The sequence below is a fragment of the Hemicordylus capensis genome, chromosome 1 (assembly GCF_027244095.1).
Source record: "Hemicordylus capensis ecotype Gifberg chromosome 1, rHemCap1.1.pri, whole genome shotgun sequence".
Lineage (NCBI taxonomy): Eukaryota > Metazoa > Chordata > Lepidosauria > Squamata > Cordylidae > Hemicordylus > Hemicordylus capensis.
Genome location: NC_069657.1, coordinates 162,180,291 through 162,195,632, shown reverse-complemented (window position 1 = coordinate 162,195,632; position 15,342 = coordinate 162,180,291). Strand labels below are relative to the sequence as shown.

Genomic DNA, 15,342 nt, shown 5'->3' with positions numbered 1-15,342 from the left:
TGGTCCCGAAATGAACTTTGAAGTCCCTCAGCACCAAAAGTCTGGGAGACTCCAATGTGAGTTCTGTGACCAAGTCTGTGAACTCAGTAAGTGATTCTGTCAGGCAGCTGGGTGATTGTTACACCAACAGAAATCCCAATCTATCCCTGTGTCATGCCCTCACCCATGGAGAGCAAAGAGGAGGGGGAAGTTGACAACCCTCCAGCAGAGGAGGAAGCACCCGAAGGGGAGAGCTCGACAGTTGGGCTGCAGGAGGCAGCTGAGACAGGCCAAGATGAAGCTGTCAGAAGCAGAAGAGATATGGGGTGAAAAGTCAGACCTTGAGCTGGAAGAGGAACAACCAATTACCCCTCAAGAGCGAAGGCATGCCAAATGCTGGCAGCAGCTGCAGCAAGTGAGGCAAAGTCAGTGTCTTCTTAACATACAAGATTAATGTTGAATCTCCAACAGCTGACTGGAGGAGGAGAGCAATTAGCCGAGCACCATAAATTAGCCAGCAGACAGCAACTGCAGACAGTTCAAGCTGCTGAAAAGCAATGCGTCACTTGGGCTTATTACAGATCAGCCTTTGGCTGCTTGGATTTCCCAACTCCTTGTTTGGACCCTTGAGACCCTGACTCCAGCCACTTGAGACCTGGTTCCTGAACCAGACATCGGGCTGCTTCACCCTGCCTTGAGACCTCCCTTGGTGATGTCGTGGACCTTGGGCTCAGGACTCTTGTAATCTGGTGAACAAACTAGGTGCAGGGGAGACAGGGTGAACTTGATACTCAATAGTGATTTGTTTCTCTTGTGCTTTGTTTCAGACACAGGATGATCCCTGAGCTACTGGCTTTTCAGATGGTGATCTTGGATCAAGCCTTGCACGGATGAGCTTGTGACACCCTGGTCCCCAAACTCACGTACACACATTCAATATGGTCTGACACTTCAACAGGATCCTGGTAAGGGAGATGTTATTCTTATAGACCACAGCCACTCCACCTCCCTGCCCACGGGCCCGCACCTGCACCTCAACAGAGTACCCTGGAGGGAGAAGCTGAGACCAGACTGGGCCTCCAGCCTCCCACAACCAGGTCTCCGTAATACATACCAAGTCGGCTCCTTCATCCAGAATCAGATCATGGATGGTTTCTGATTTGTTCTGGACTGACCTGGCATTACAAAGGAGCAAGGTGAGGTTCCAAGGGTGGTTGGCACTGCTCCCCAAGGTCAAAGGAGCTGGCAGGTCAGTTGGAAGGGGAAACAGCTATTAGATTTCTGATTTCCCTTCCCCTGTAATGACCCACTGACCTGCCAATGTTACATCTATGTTGTTGGACTACAACTCCCATCATCCCCAGCCACAATAAATTGTAGCTGGGAATGATGGGAGTTGTAGTTCACCAATATCTGGAGGAACCCTGGTTGGGAACCATAGGCATAGACTAAAGTAATCCATAAATCAGCCAAATACCAAAGCACCAGAATGTTTCACGAATATTGGGAGCATTTGGTTACTTACTTTCTTTGTTTCAGCAAGTGGTACTGAGTCTGTTCTGGCTTTAAAGTTAAATTATGCATGACATCTCAGGGGAAAAGACTAAATTGCTCTCAAACCTCAAACTGCTCCTGCTAACACTGTTAAGGTTGAAAGCATAAATAACTTCAAAACGAAAAGCCTGAAGTTTGTTTAGATAGATACACAGAAGATAGATAGATTAGAACTGTCCCTCAAAATTAAAAACAATCTTCCCACTACATTTCAGGAACTTACAATGTTACCACTGCAATTTAAAACAGCCATCTGTTGAGGACACTCAAACTCTGGATTTCATACATCTAGCAGGAGGCTGGACCAGATGGCCTATAAGACTCCTCCTACTCTATGATTCTATGATACAGTCCCTTCCACAGCAAGGGGCAATATGGTTACAATACTTGAAACGGTTCACAGGTACACCCCCCCCCAAGCTATTGATCAGAGCCAACACCATTCACCCCTCTTGCCTACATGCACCCACACCCATAAACACACTCTTAAAATTGCAAGGAAAGTATTTTTCTCAAATCAATAATCTGCATATATTTGATCTATCTGGGAGGATGCCAAAAATTTTAATGCGTGGGTCCGCCACCCCACTTGCCCCCCCCACGTGGGTCCCCCCCCATCCCTTGTCTGACCTAATTCATACAACCATAATTGCTCCTTTGAAAGGCCCTGTTTGAGTGCTAAGTGCTGGTTGGAAGCCATTTATGTGAAGTGGCTCCCTATGCAACTGTACTCATCCCAGCTTAACCCTCTTTTTCAGAAACAAGGTGCAAGAATGGTGCAAATGGCAGAGATGTTGCTTCATACAAGCAGTTTTCCACTTGAACCACATTCACCTGCCTTCCTTTTCTATTGGCAACAATACTACAAAGTGGCGGTGTAAACTGGGCTCCTGGGAAGTGTAAATGAAGGAGGTGTGATTGGCTCAGCTGCTGCTTCTATCACTCCCAACAGCCCACAGTGACCTTTTTTCTTTCTTTCTTCAAGGCCACAATGGCTAATTAACCCTTTGGATTTCTTTAATAGGTTTGCTGGGGAAACAAAACTCTAAGCATTTAGTGGCTAAAAATAAATATGGGCTGATTTTCTTAGAATAAAATCAATCAATTAATTCATTAATTATATACACATGCATTGCAATATGAAAATATGACATGAACACGGGCTGCAAACAAGAGCTCCAGTTGACTCTGGCAGACACGGTTTGGCAAGCATTATGGAGTGCATAACCACAAGCACTGTCAGTAAGGAGACAGCAATACTGTAGATAGAATAAGTTATAGCTTTAAATAAAACTAAGTAAATACATATGAGGTGTTCTATTTACAGTGTATAGATCTCTTTTATTCCGTGCCTATCCAGAGTCATTAGGTGTAGCAGGCTGCAAATTTCCCAGTATTTACTTGAATACAATCAGGTGTGCTATCAAACTGCATGTCTGGCAACAGTGAAACGCAATTGAAACTTCTAGAGGAAAGAGTTTGTATGGATTCCTAAAACTCTCCCTGGCAGCTCCTTAGAACTCCAAGCCGGACCTGGATTCTCTCCTTTATACTAGTGACATGGATCTCATCTATATCACAGCTTACAGCAACTCAGCCAAGCATGGCTTGAACTCACCACTGCCTTTCTATTTGACCAGCAACTCATTGAATCATAGCCAAAGTATCACTCCTGCGTTTTCACAGCTCTTGATTCTCCTGTTCCAAAAAAGCAATCCCTAAATGTTGTCAGGGTTGCATCATTCGCCCTTAGAAGGAGCATTGTTTGTCCACAGACCTCACAAGTTGGTCTTTTTTACATTTATAGATGTAAGCCTCTGATCACAGTTCAGAAAACAATTTTGCAGAACAAGAGATACAAGCTCTTCAAAAGCACAAGCCAGGTAGAAAACAAGTTTCCTTGACATAACAATCACCTCTTGTGTCAGGCATGACACTGGCAGCAGCCCTAGGAGTGGCAACAGACAAGACAGTTCTGTCAATATATCACCCCATGGATGCAGAGTATAGGATAAATACAGATGTATCTCGCACATATTTTTGTGCCTTGCAAAACCTCAGGGTGAACATTTTTGTTGAGGCACAATTTCTGGTGGCACCCATTCTGCACTCCAGGCATCTTTAGCTTAAATGGTACAGCTCTACATCACAGTTTATAGCAGCTCAGACATGCATGGTCTTAACCTTATCCAGATTAAAGTGTCTGGTTAAAATCAGCACTGACGCATAGCAAACTCCAAAGAAAAGACTAAGGTCTAGCCAGTGGCAGCTGTTGAATGGCAAAATTGGGGAGGAAGGAAGAGAACAGCATCTCCTCCCCTATAGCCTGTAGATGGTAAGGAAGGATATTTGCTTGCTTGTGTCCAAGAATCTTTCACCACCTCACCCAATTTCTAGTTCTGTTCCCATGGTATACAAAGGGAATGGTGTGTGATGTATCTCCAAGGATGGGAATGTGTGAAGAACTGCCCTTTGCTCTAATTCTGCAAGGATCTTCTGGCAAAAACAAACAAAAACCACCAGGAACTTTTCCACACAGGGCTTTTAGTTTGCAGCTCCTCCGGAATGGAGGGTGTGCATTCACATATTGGCCAGAATTACCCTGAAGTCCCTGCGAACTATCAGGGAGCACTTCACACATGATTTGGGTTTTTCATTGTGCATTAGAGTGTAGCCCAATTTATATCCGGATTTAAAAAAAATCAACTTTTTGTGTCGGTTTTTTTGGGCAACTTCGAACTCGCAGTAAAGCCTCACAGTAAACTCGTGGTAAAGCCTGATGTCTGAAAATGCTCCAGAAGAGTTGACAAAGAGCAACAGGGAGGGGGGGGCAATCCTTACTTCCTGAGCCACGGAAGCAGCTTTCAGGCAGAGGGAGCTATTTGCCTTATCTTTGTTGCATCCTAACACACCATCCAGAAAAGGGTCAGAGAAAAATACTGCAACTTCAGCCCAGCCAGGACAAGTCATATGGGGAGAGAATAGGTTCCCATCTAACTTATATAACAATTGCTTTAGGCTTGGTTCTTCAATCAAGTTGCTAGGAGTAGCCATACAAACTTCTGGGCCCTACCTTATCTCCCTTCCTGTAAAACACCCCCTTCAGGGACCTGGACACTTCCCTGACTCGTACTAAATACCTATGTTTGGCCCCTTGGATCTTGACTTTGGCCTGATTGAGACTGGCCCTGCAGTCCTGACAGATTGGAACGGACAGCGAGAAACTGGAGAAATGTAGCCATGTGGAATTTGACTTGTCATTGAGTGTACACACTTTCCAGGCTAGGGGTGTTAATGGCCAGTGTGGCTGAGAAGGAAGTAAGGACATTCTGTGCCACAGACAGTCAGAGACTGGGAAACTATCTCAGTTATAGGTGCCAATCAAGAGCTAGAGCTTGGAACTGTGCAACTGTTTCACAGAACGGCATTCTATGAAAATTCTCAGTTCCCCCACTATACAAATGTAAAAAATAATCCTGAAGTCAGTGGTGTAGAATTCACAGTACTTTGACTTTATTCATATTTAAAGCTGCAAGGCCTTAGCTTTCTTTGAGTTTAAGATGACTTTTGGTGACGTGCTTCATTTTAATCAACCATTCCCCACAACCTTTTTAAATCCAGAGGCTCTGATTGTTAATAAAGTTCAGCAGTTCCACAACCTCAACAGTGAACCAGAGAACGTTTCTCTAATTACTAAGACAAAACACATACAAACATGGTCAACATAATAAAAAGAAGAAGCATAACTAGATTTTGCGCTGCAGCTGAACAATGTATTTGCCTAGTTCTGCTGACCTTGGGGACATCTACGGAGAATCATACAGCTGCCACTTTATTGTCAGGAAAAGAAAGCAATAACATTGGAACATGCCTTTAAGGCAAACATAATTTATTTACCTTAGCACTCCTATAAAAGTTATTGATTTAAGATTTACTCCTGTTTCACAGGCTGGCTCTCCCAACAATACTAGAACTCAGTGGCTTATTTATTCATCTGCTTCTGGAAGGACATATGCTTAATGGCAGAATACCTAACACGATCCCAAATACAAGGTTGGCCCTAAGGTGTTTTTTGCATCCTAGTAGAAGTTCGACTCAGAGCGTGCTGAGCGGGGAGGAGCAGAACAGCAAACCAGAGACCATCGAGGAGGCAAGCCCTGCCAACCCAACTTCCACTCAGGGAGTTGTGGCACTCTCCCCGCCCCCCGCCGCCCCCCACAGGAATTGGTGCCCTGAGTGACCACCTAGGTCCATCTAGAGGATGGGCCAGTCCTGCCCAAATGTACAATACACAATATTGACACTGGGCTATTCAGAAAAGTTCCCACTTTATCAACTTTCACAACTAAACTCAAACCAAAAAGATTTCAAAATTTAACAAGCAAAAGGTATTAATAGGGATGGAGCAAAACAAACTCTACTTGAACCTGAATAAGTTACTGATATTAAAACATTTACAACTCAGACACTCCTTTTGTGTGGTGACCCCTTGGATAAGTAAAAATATAAATCATCGCAGCTGAAGGAACAAAAGACAGTACAAAACAGAGCCATATTCTCTTACAAATAACAGTAATCAGGCAACTGCATACGGAAATCTGAACAATGCATTCAGTGAAAAATGAATCCAAAGAACCTCAAGTAGTCTGTTGTGTCACGGAGGAGAAGGTACAGATCCTGAACTCTAGCAAAGAAAAGTCTTGCCTCCAAACCCTTTGAAGTAAGTCCTTGCCAACCATTCCAGAAATGCTGTCCAGGCCTGGCATCCTAAGCACTTTATTGATATGCTGCCCCTGCTCCAGTTCCTGGATTTCCTGGACCTGGCAGCTCCTCTTCCCACATGGCTTATCCATTCCTGACAGGGACTCTTTTACCCACCAAAGGCCAAGTTGAAGACAGATCATCCTGGAGAAAAACTATCTATGTGATCACTAAGAGTCAACACTGAGTTGATGGCACTTAATCCATCCATCCATAGCTGCACTGTCTATTGCTGTGGAGAATGATCCATTCTAACAGGCTCACTTATGGGCCTGGGCACACTGGATTCTTTCTTAAACACCCCCGACTGCCTCTGGAAGCCCATGGCATGTTGCCTAGTTTGCAGCCCAGGACCAGGGCAACCTAGGATCCCTTGAACTGTTAAAGGAGCATCTCTTGTCCCTTCATGCTCATGGGGCACCTCTTGAAGCTTGCTCCGCTGTGCATAATCCAGGAGCTGCATCTTCGTAGCCATGGGAATACTGCAAGGGATTTGGCGGCGCACCTGCTAAATCACACAATACTTCACTGGCACCCCTAAACACATATTTGCCCCAAGCAATTATTGGGATTGTTTGTGCTGCAGGCTACCCTTGCTAATCTGCCCTTGACTCCCTGTAATTTTCCACCATGCATTCTTTTCTACTTGCTGTTCCTGAGCAAAAACAAGACATATCCCATTGGTAATACTTGGAAAGGAACATCTCTTCTATTTTCTGCTGTAGCCAAAACCACTTCTTTTATCTTTATTCTGTACAGATTCTTAGCAATTCCCTTGGAATAATTACTTGGTGGGTGACCCGCAGTTCATGGTGTTCGTGCTCCAATAAAGGTACATTGCCTATAGTGTCTGTTTTTGGAGTGAATTTGGACTAGAAGTTTTAACTTCTCATGATGCTAGCAGCAGAAGTAGCTCACATTCATTTTCAAAGACAGCGAACTACATGCCAAAGTGGAAATCAGCGCTAGCATGTGAATCATCTGTAATTTACTATCTCAGGCAATGCATGTAAGCACTTTCCAAAAGAAACAACACTCCACTTTTCCCTCAGCCTGCTCATCCATATTTCAATTCTTTTCTAGTTAGAATTAGCAATGCTGCATTTTCAAGAATAAATCGTACCTTGTCACTGTCCACTGTGTTCTGAGAGGTCCGGGATGCAATTGAAATTGTGTCAGGCTGACTGCTTCCATCTCCTTGGCTGTCGGCATCTTCTCCTCCCTCTCTGCCGGGAAAGAACAGGATATTTTCCTCAATGGATTTGAAAACCACTCAGCAAGAGTGTGAAAGCTGGTTGCTAGATGATCACACTTGTGTTACAACTCAATGTGTAATTTAGAATGGTGATGTCATCTCTACCATGAGGTTAGCACATAATAACCACGTTTGCTCTAGTAAATTGACTATCCCAGGCTTATACAGTGACAGCAATGCATCTCAAAATAGCTCCATAATGAGGGTGGTAGGCCAATGCCCCATTCAACTCGTATTTCGCACTTAACCAAACCCAGCCATCTAAATTATAGCCTTGCTGTTTTGCAAAGCTGATGTCAATCGCCAAGGGTCATTTCTCAATGCCCACATTTTCGGTGGTCTAGAATAAGAGCTCATACAACCCTTTTTCTTTTTTCTTTTCTTTTTAAAAAAATACTAATTATCCATTTGCTACTGTATTCTTCATTTTCTATGGCTCACATGAGTTGAAAGTATTTTCCGGCCCCTCCTTTCAATCCTTCTCTGTGTAAATGTATTGTATTGAAGGTCAAGGATTTGTTTTCCCTGTAACAGAGTGCTTCCAGAGTGCGGGGGGAGTGCTGGAAATAGTTGCACTCCTACAGAATAATTTCCACGCAGAGCAGGAAGTGTGGGAACTAGCACATGAGGTAGCACTGCTTGTGCATTGTTGTTAGAAGCACACACAAAGTGTTAGTCAGGCTGTCAGACATTGGATTGAAAATATGAGAATATCAAGAGAAAGTAACCTTCTATTAAATTTGTATCAACATTTTGCCCCAAATATAGTAAGGCACAATAAATGACCCGACCTCAAAATTATATATACTTTGGACCAAATCCAAAGTAAAACAGGTTGCTTACCTGTAACTTATGATCTAGAGGTGATCCGTTGTCAGTCATGAGAAATGGGGTTACTGTGCCTGCGCAGGGACCTTCCGGATGGATTAATTAGCTCCTCTCTGGCACCCCTCCCTGCTGTGCCCATGCTCAGTTGGACACCATTTTGATTCAGATTCTTGCAGACCACCTGTAGTTTAGATGATCTTCAACTGTCCAAATCAGGTAAGTTTTTTTGTTTTGTTTGTTTTTTACAGTGCCGCAGTGGGGTAGGTATGGATGGGTCTCATGACTGACAACGGATCACCTCCAGATCAAAAGTTATAGGTAAGCAACCTGTTTATCTAGAAGTGATCCATTGCCATCATGAGAAATGGGTGATTTACCAGCTTCCCCGCAATGGTGGAGGGTGCAGCCATTCCACCCACTATTCAAGTACTCTCTTCAGTACCTCTCTTCCAAATTTTGCTTCTGCAGCCAGATGCAAATTTATTGCATAGTGCTTTACAAAGGGTAAATGTGTAGTCCATCTCCACTACACACAAGTCCTCAAAACGCGCTCCAGACAAACGTGTAGCAGAAGTAGTGTATGTTCTGGTAGAGTGTACTTTAACCACTCTCAGAGGCTGTTGTTTCTGTAATGTATATGCTAAGAAAATTAGTTTCACCAACCAATCTGATAGCCTCTGTCTTGAAACAGAAACAGTTATTTAAACAGACCTTGTGTTTAAATAACACAAAAGCATTTTTGAACGCCTAATACTCTTCACTCCTTGCACATAATACAGAAGGCACTTTCGGATATCTAATGTATGTAATACTCCTTTCCAGCTGTTTTGAGGCTCTTGAAAAAAAGTTGGAAGTACAATATTTTGATTCAAGTGCAAGTCAGTCACTACTTTCAGAAAGAAATTCAGATCAGTACACATAACTAGCTTGTTAGGGTAGAATTGTGTGTATGGTTTGTCCACCCTTAAAACGGTTAGTTCACTTACTCCACGAGCAATAGTAATAGCGATCAGGAGCACAGTTTTTAATGTCAAATGTCGCAAACCCGTTGCATGAAGCGGCTCAAAAGGCGGCTCCATCAACGAGGCCAGTACCAGTGATAAGCTCCACTGTTCCACTGGGTGTCATACTGGAGGATAGAGATTATTGAGACTTCGCAAGAACTTTTTGCAGCGCAGATGTGAGAAAGCATTCCGACCTTGCCATCCTTTGTGCTTAGTTGAAAGAGTAGCAGCAAGGTGCACCCTCAATGTTTCGTTCGGTAGGCCCGATTCCTTTAGGGTGGTTAGGCATAAGAGAACTTGATCCATTGAAGCCCTGTAAGGGTCAAATGCACAATCTCTAGTGTAAAAAGTAAAGCCTTTCAATTTGTTAGCGTAACTTGTCCTAGTCGAGAGTCTACAACTATTTAACAAGATCTTCAATAGCCAGCTCTCCACGCCATCAAACGCAGAAGGTCTGGGTGTAATATTCTCCCTTCATCCCTTGTCAGTAGATCGGAGTCTAGGGGCAGATGGCAATAATTGTTCCTGGCAGTCTGAGTAGCGACGCAAACAATGGCTGATGTGATCACCATGGTATTACTGATATAGCCCTTGTATTGTCCTTATTCAGTTTGCCCACTACCCTTTGAGTAGGGCTTGTGGAGGGAACATATATGACAGGCCTCGGCCCAAGTCGTGCTGAAAGGCATCCCCCAGAGATGTTTGCCCAATACCCGCTCTCAAACAAAACTGCAGATACTTTTTGTTCTTGGCCATAGCAAACATATCCACTTGCGGAATACCCCAACGAAGAGGTCAAGTGGTCAGAACATGCCTGCTTCAGTTCCCATTTGTGATGTTGTTGGTTCGAGAATGTTCTGCTCAGGTTGTCCACTAAGACATTTTCAACGCCCTTGATGTGGATGGCTATCAGATAAACATTTCAGGATGTGCACCAGTTCCATAGTTGCATTCTTAGAGCACATAGTGAGTGAGAAACCATGCCCCCTTGATGATTGACATAGGCAGTTGCCATCTTATTATCCATTTGTACCTGTATGACTGAGTTCTGCACCAACAGTGCAAAGGACTTCAGTGCCAGAGAAGCTGCCATCAGTTCCAGGAAATTGATGTGCATCCTTTGGTGCTTCATTGTCCATAATCCCTGAATTTGATTACTTTGTTGTGCCCCCCACTGCTGTCATGCCCCCACCCAAGGACATTGGAGAGGAGTGGGGGGCAGGGGACTTACTAGAAAGTGGGGAGGTGCCTGAGGAGGAGCAGGCTGGTAATTTGAATGGGGAGGTAGTTGAGACAGGCCAGGGTGAGTGTTTGTCGCAGGAGGGGCCAGCAGGGCTGGGTGATCTTTGGAGAGAAGAGTCAGGATCTGAGCCAGAGACTGAATGGCCACTATCTCCTCGAGGACGCAGGCGGGAAAAATGCCAACAGCAGGTGAGGGAATTACGGGAGAAGTAGTCGACTGACAAGAAGGCAGCAGGAGCCGGACTGAATCTATGGCAGCTGGCAGGGGTGGAGTGTTGATTAAGTGCACATGGCTGCTGACTATAAATTTGGCAGCCTGTGCCTTGAACAAACTGCTGGAAACAACACGTCTAATCTGCTTGGAGCTTGTGTTGGAGAGTTTTGTGACTCTGGAATTTGGGCTTCTGAAGTTTACTGGAAAGCCTGGGTTATCAGATAAGTACTTGATCTATGGTGCTTTCACTCTTTGTTCCTGTATTCATGGTGAGATTGTTAAAACCTACTCTTTATCAGTAAAGCTGGAACTTGAGCTACAATTCCAACTGGCTATTGTGCCATAAATCTCTGGTCAGCTTCTTCAGTAGAGTGAACTTGTGACACCCATCAGAGAGGTATCTGTGGTCACCCATTGTGTTGGGGTTAGAGTTTCAAAACCTATTCCCTGTAGAAGATTGTTCTTCACCTTCCACCATCTCAAAGATCTTAGAACAGATGAGGGAATATGTAGTAGCATCAGCTAACCGTCGATGTTTGAGCGGAAGAACTGCAGAATCCAGAGCCGCAGTTGCTGCATCTGCAGCTGAGCATAGAGAACCATTGCATTGCATGAGGCCATCAGACCAAGTAACCTTTGGATTTGTTTGGCCCGCTGCCAAGGTTGGTCTTCAAACTGGCTCACAGTGAGGTAGATCTGTTGGAACCTGTCCTCAGGCAAATACACTCTCTTTGTTTGCACATCTAACACCGCTCCAATATAATCTATTGATTTGTTTGGTTGCAGTTTTGATTTGGTCCAATTGACCTGGACCCCCAAGTCTTCCAACAGTGGCAGAACATACTGGATTTGTGAAAGTAACTCGTCTTTGTCTTAATGTAGCAGGTTCTACCACCAGTCATGGTGGTGGATGCGGTTGGGTATTCCCCTCAGATGATGGTGGCAGACACTGAGGGAGATCCACCTCTGAAGGCACAGCTGGTACTGCAGGCATTGCAATGGTAGCAGGAACGGTTTGAATGCCCTGGTTAACTCTTACTGGGGCACTGTAGGTGTCCCAAGGCTGTACTGTCCCAGCAGGCAGAGCTTGAGGTGCCTGTTGTTGAACATGTGATGGTTGCACTGCAGCATGGCCTTGCAGCATCTGCTGTGCCTTCAACAACTGAAATTCTGCAAAATCCAACAGAGTTGCCAGAGACAAAGTGTGTCTGAAGTCACATGCATGCAAGGGGTCTCTCTGTGGCACAAATTGCTGCAGTAGTACAAACATGGAGCTTGGCTTCAACATTGTTGCAGTACTGGCCATCGGAAGCGTGACTGTAGTTGCAGACGGCCACACTGGCTGAAAAGATGACAACGGAGTAGTGAACTCAGGACATTCCTATTCAAACCCCTTGCATCGGTATTGACCCATAGTCAATGTTGACTCTGGCGCCTCCATACAACACCATTCTGAGGCGCAATGAGCAATTTTTCAAAGGTTGTAGGATTGCAGATCCTACAAGTTGCTGGAACATGCTGTTCACCCAGGCATAAGAAACAATGCTCATGCTCATCAGTAAAAGGTAACTTAGTGCTATACCAAGTGCAGCGTTTAAAAGTAGTCTTCTTTTTCTCCTTCCCCTCCATTCTAACAGCAGAGCTGAAGAATTCCAAAAGTAACAGAGTCCAACATCCAGAAACCAAAGAATAGTAAACTCATATCCACAGTCCGAATACACGTATAAATCAGTCCCTTTTATTGCCTTTCTTTCCTAGCAGCCGAGGAGCAATAACCCACAGATCTCGACATATCAGCGGCCGAAAAGAAACAGAATCAAAATGGTGCCCAACTGCCGGATTAAGGAAAGTACTGAACATGTGCATGGCAGGAAGAGACGCCAGAGAGAAACTAATTAATCCACCCGGAAGGTCCCTGCACAGGCACAGTAACTTCATTTCTCAGATGACAATGGATCACTTCCAGATTATATAATTTTTGCCCACCCAACAAGGTCATCAGAGGGGCCTTTGCTCTGTGTGCAGATGTTGAGAATGGCTCAACTGTTGTGGACAGGGCCTTCTCGGTTGTTGCCCCCAGGCTCTGGGATGCTCTCCCAGTTAATGTTTGCTCTCTGATGTCTGCGGCTGCTTTTTAAAAAAGAAAAGAACCCAAGACTGTTTTATTCACTCAGGCTTACCTCTTAACGGCTGCCAGGTTTTCTCAGCTTTCTTGCATTTTTAAAAAAATGTTTATGTTTTTTAATGTTGATTTTAAGGTTTTAAATATAACTTTTATGGAATTTTATTGTATTTTATCTTTTGCAAACTGCCTTGAGATACATTATGAAAAGCGGTATAAAAACTGAATAAATAAAATAAATAAATAAAATCCAAGCTACCTAGGCTTTTGACTTACTTTGCAGCCCACTCTACAGACTACTTTATATACAAACATATACATTATCTTCCTGAGCTTAAAATGTTAAAACATTATATACATTATCTTAATGAGCTTAAAAACTCAATTATCAATTTTAGCCATTTCTTCCTGAGTGGAATGGTGTGGGCACAACCCTACAATGGCCTTTCCTAGAAAATCATGTCCCCATGGTCCTCAGGGGGACAGTTAAGTAAGTCCACTTTACATTCTGTTGGCATTTAAAATTAGAACCTAGTTGAAAGATGTCTGCCACAGAATCAGCAAATAATAGTGGCTAATATAAAACACAATCCAGGTTAGGAGATCCTGATAATAGAGCCTTGGTAAGAAACTAGCTTTGATGGAAGGCCACTCTGAAAAGGAGATGCAAGGCAGTAACCAAGTCCTCCTCCAGCTAGTCCCATTGCTAGAGCCAGTTACTCCTTATCCCTCTTCTGGACTGAAAGTTAGGTGGATGCAGCACTACTTAAGAAGGCCAGATTTGGCTCAGAGGCTTCCGCATGCTGACCACTGCAACAGAGGTTTATTGTGCTACTGCTATTTATTGACATTATTATTATTTATACAATTTCTACTTGGTTGATGAATTTGCAGAAACCCACCATAGCAAAACAAGCATCATCATAAGCAGAGCATCAGAGGTTTAAACAGGTAGATTTTGTGAGGAATGTCTAAGATTACCTCTTACTGTTGTTTCTTTGTTTTGAAGGGGTCTTAGGAAGCTGTATTGGCTCTTTCAAAGCTCCTTTTACATGTATAATCCTTTCTTGTATCACTTCCCGAATATTTTTTATCCATTCTTGTTTTGTTTCAATACTGGATGCCTAAATTAATCAGGGAAAACAGAAGACAACATTATGATGTTTTTACAAAGATGGGTCCATGTTTCCAGTGCTTTGTTGCAGTTCTAGCCACTCCTTTGTCTGCATTGTAGAATTAACTGCTGGGGTGAGCCAGCAAAAGTGCAAGTGCCAAACGTAGATCGCCAGCTGCACTAGCAAGAGCGAGGCAGATAAGTGCTAGATAAATATATGTAGCACACAAAATACAATATGCCCTATAGTGGGGAAATGAGATGTTGTTCCACTGCTAGGATTTCTCAAACAAAACATCCACAATCCTAGATTTGTGTTTTTGTTTGTGTTTGGGGTGGGTGGAGGTGGGGGGATAGCAAGAATGACTAGTTTGTTCAGGTGGGAAGAAAATCACTACAGCTAAGAAATTCCGTGTCAAAATGATTGTAAAAGAGCAAGGTTTTTATAGAGGATCTTTCAATGAACCAGCTTCTCTTCTGCTGTAAGCAATGAATGGGAAATCTCATGCTGTACTTCAGACAATGATGCTGCAGACCATTTCACTTCTATATATTTGTAAACCGCCCAGAGACTTGCGTTTTGAGCGCTATACAAATGTGTCACATACTTACATACATACATAAAAATAAAATAAACCATGTTTTAGTTTGCACTGCAAATGCATTTCTATCTGACTGCTCCTTCATTCTAGTGCTCCTGTATTAGGTGCCTGCATTCATTTGGGCCATATGGGATTTCCCTAGTGGTGTTTGGACATGATTTAATTTCTCATAAAATTTCTGGATCCTACTTAAATTTTTAGAAAAACTTAGTAAAAATTGAAGAATTGTACATTAGAACCAGGATGCTCTGCATTAGTAACCCAAATGTAAGCATGAGCTAACTCATGATTCAGTAATAAAACCTGGGTTAGATACAGAAATCTTGCAGGGTCAGATCTGATTCAATATCCATGAGCGTGACTAGGGACATTAGCAGAATTGAGAGCAGGCAGTCAGGTTAAAGTCCAGGGAGAAACTTGAGTAAGACGAAGAACAGGAATATAGAGTTAAATAGAGGGTAGTCTTAGACACAATGCTGCATACCAATGCCCAAAGAACAAATGCAGCCTATTTTCTGTTAAAGTATTTCATATCTTTCTTACCAAGAATAAGTGTTTTAGAATTCTGAATCTGACAAAGCTCTTTTGAGGTTACGCCCACTGAGTTCAAAGTCTGAAGCTAAGTGAAACCTCTTAAGTGTGTGTGGTAACTATAAAAAAATGATCC

General features: G+C 43.4%; 1 protein-coding gene across 11 annotated transcripts in view; it reads right to left on the bottom strand.

Moving 5' to 3' along the window:
• The window catches only part of KALRN (kalirin RhoGEF kinase), a 920,107-nt gene that overhangs the window by 203,965 nt on the left and 700,800 nt on the right, over positions 1–15,342 (bottom strand). For all 11 annotated transcript variants that reach the window (XM_053244819.1, XM_053244856.1, XM_053244784.1 and 8 more), the window contains 2 exons: positions 13,941–14,083; positions 7,418–7,520 (listed from right to left, as the gene is read on the bottom strand). In XM_053244819.1, the coding sequence (XP_053100794.1) occupies positions 7,418–7,520; positions 13,941–14,083 (246 nt within the window). The remainder of the gene's footprint in view (positions 1–7,417; positions 7,521–13,940; positions 14,084–15,342) is intronic.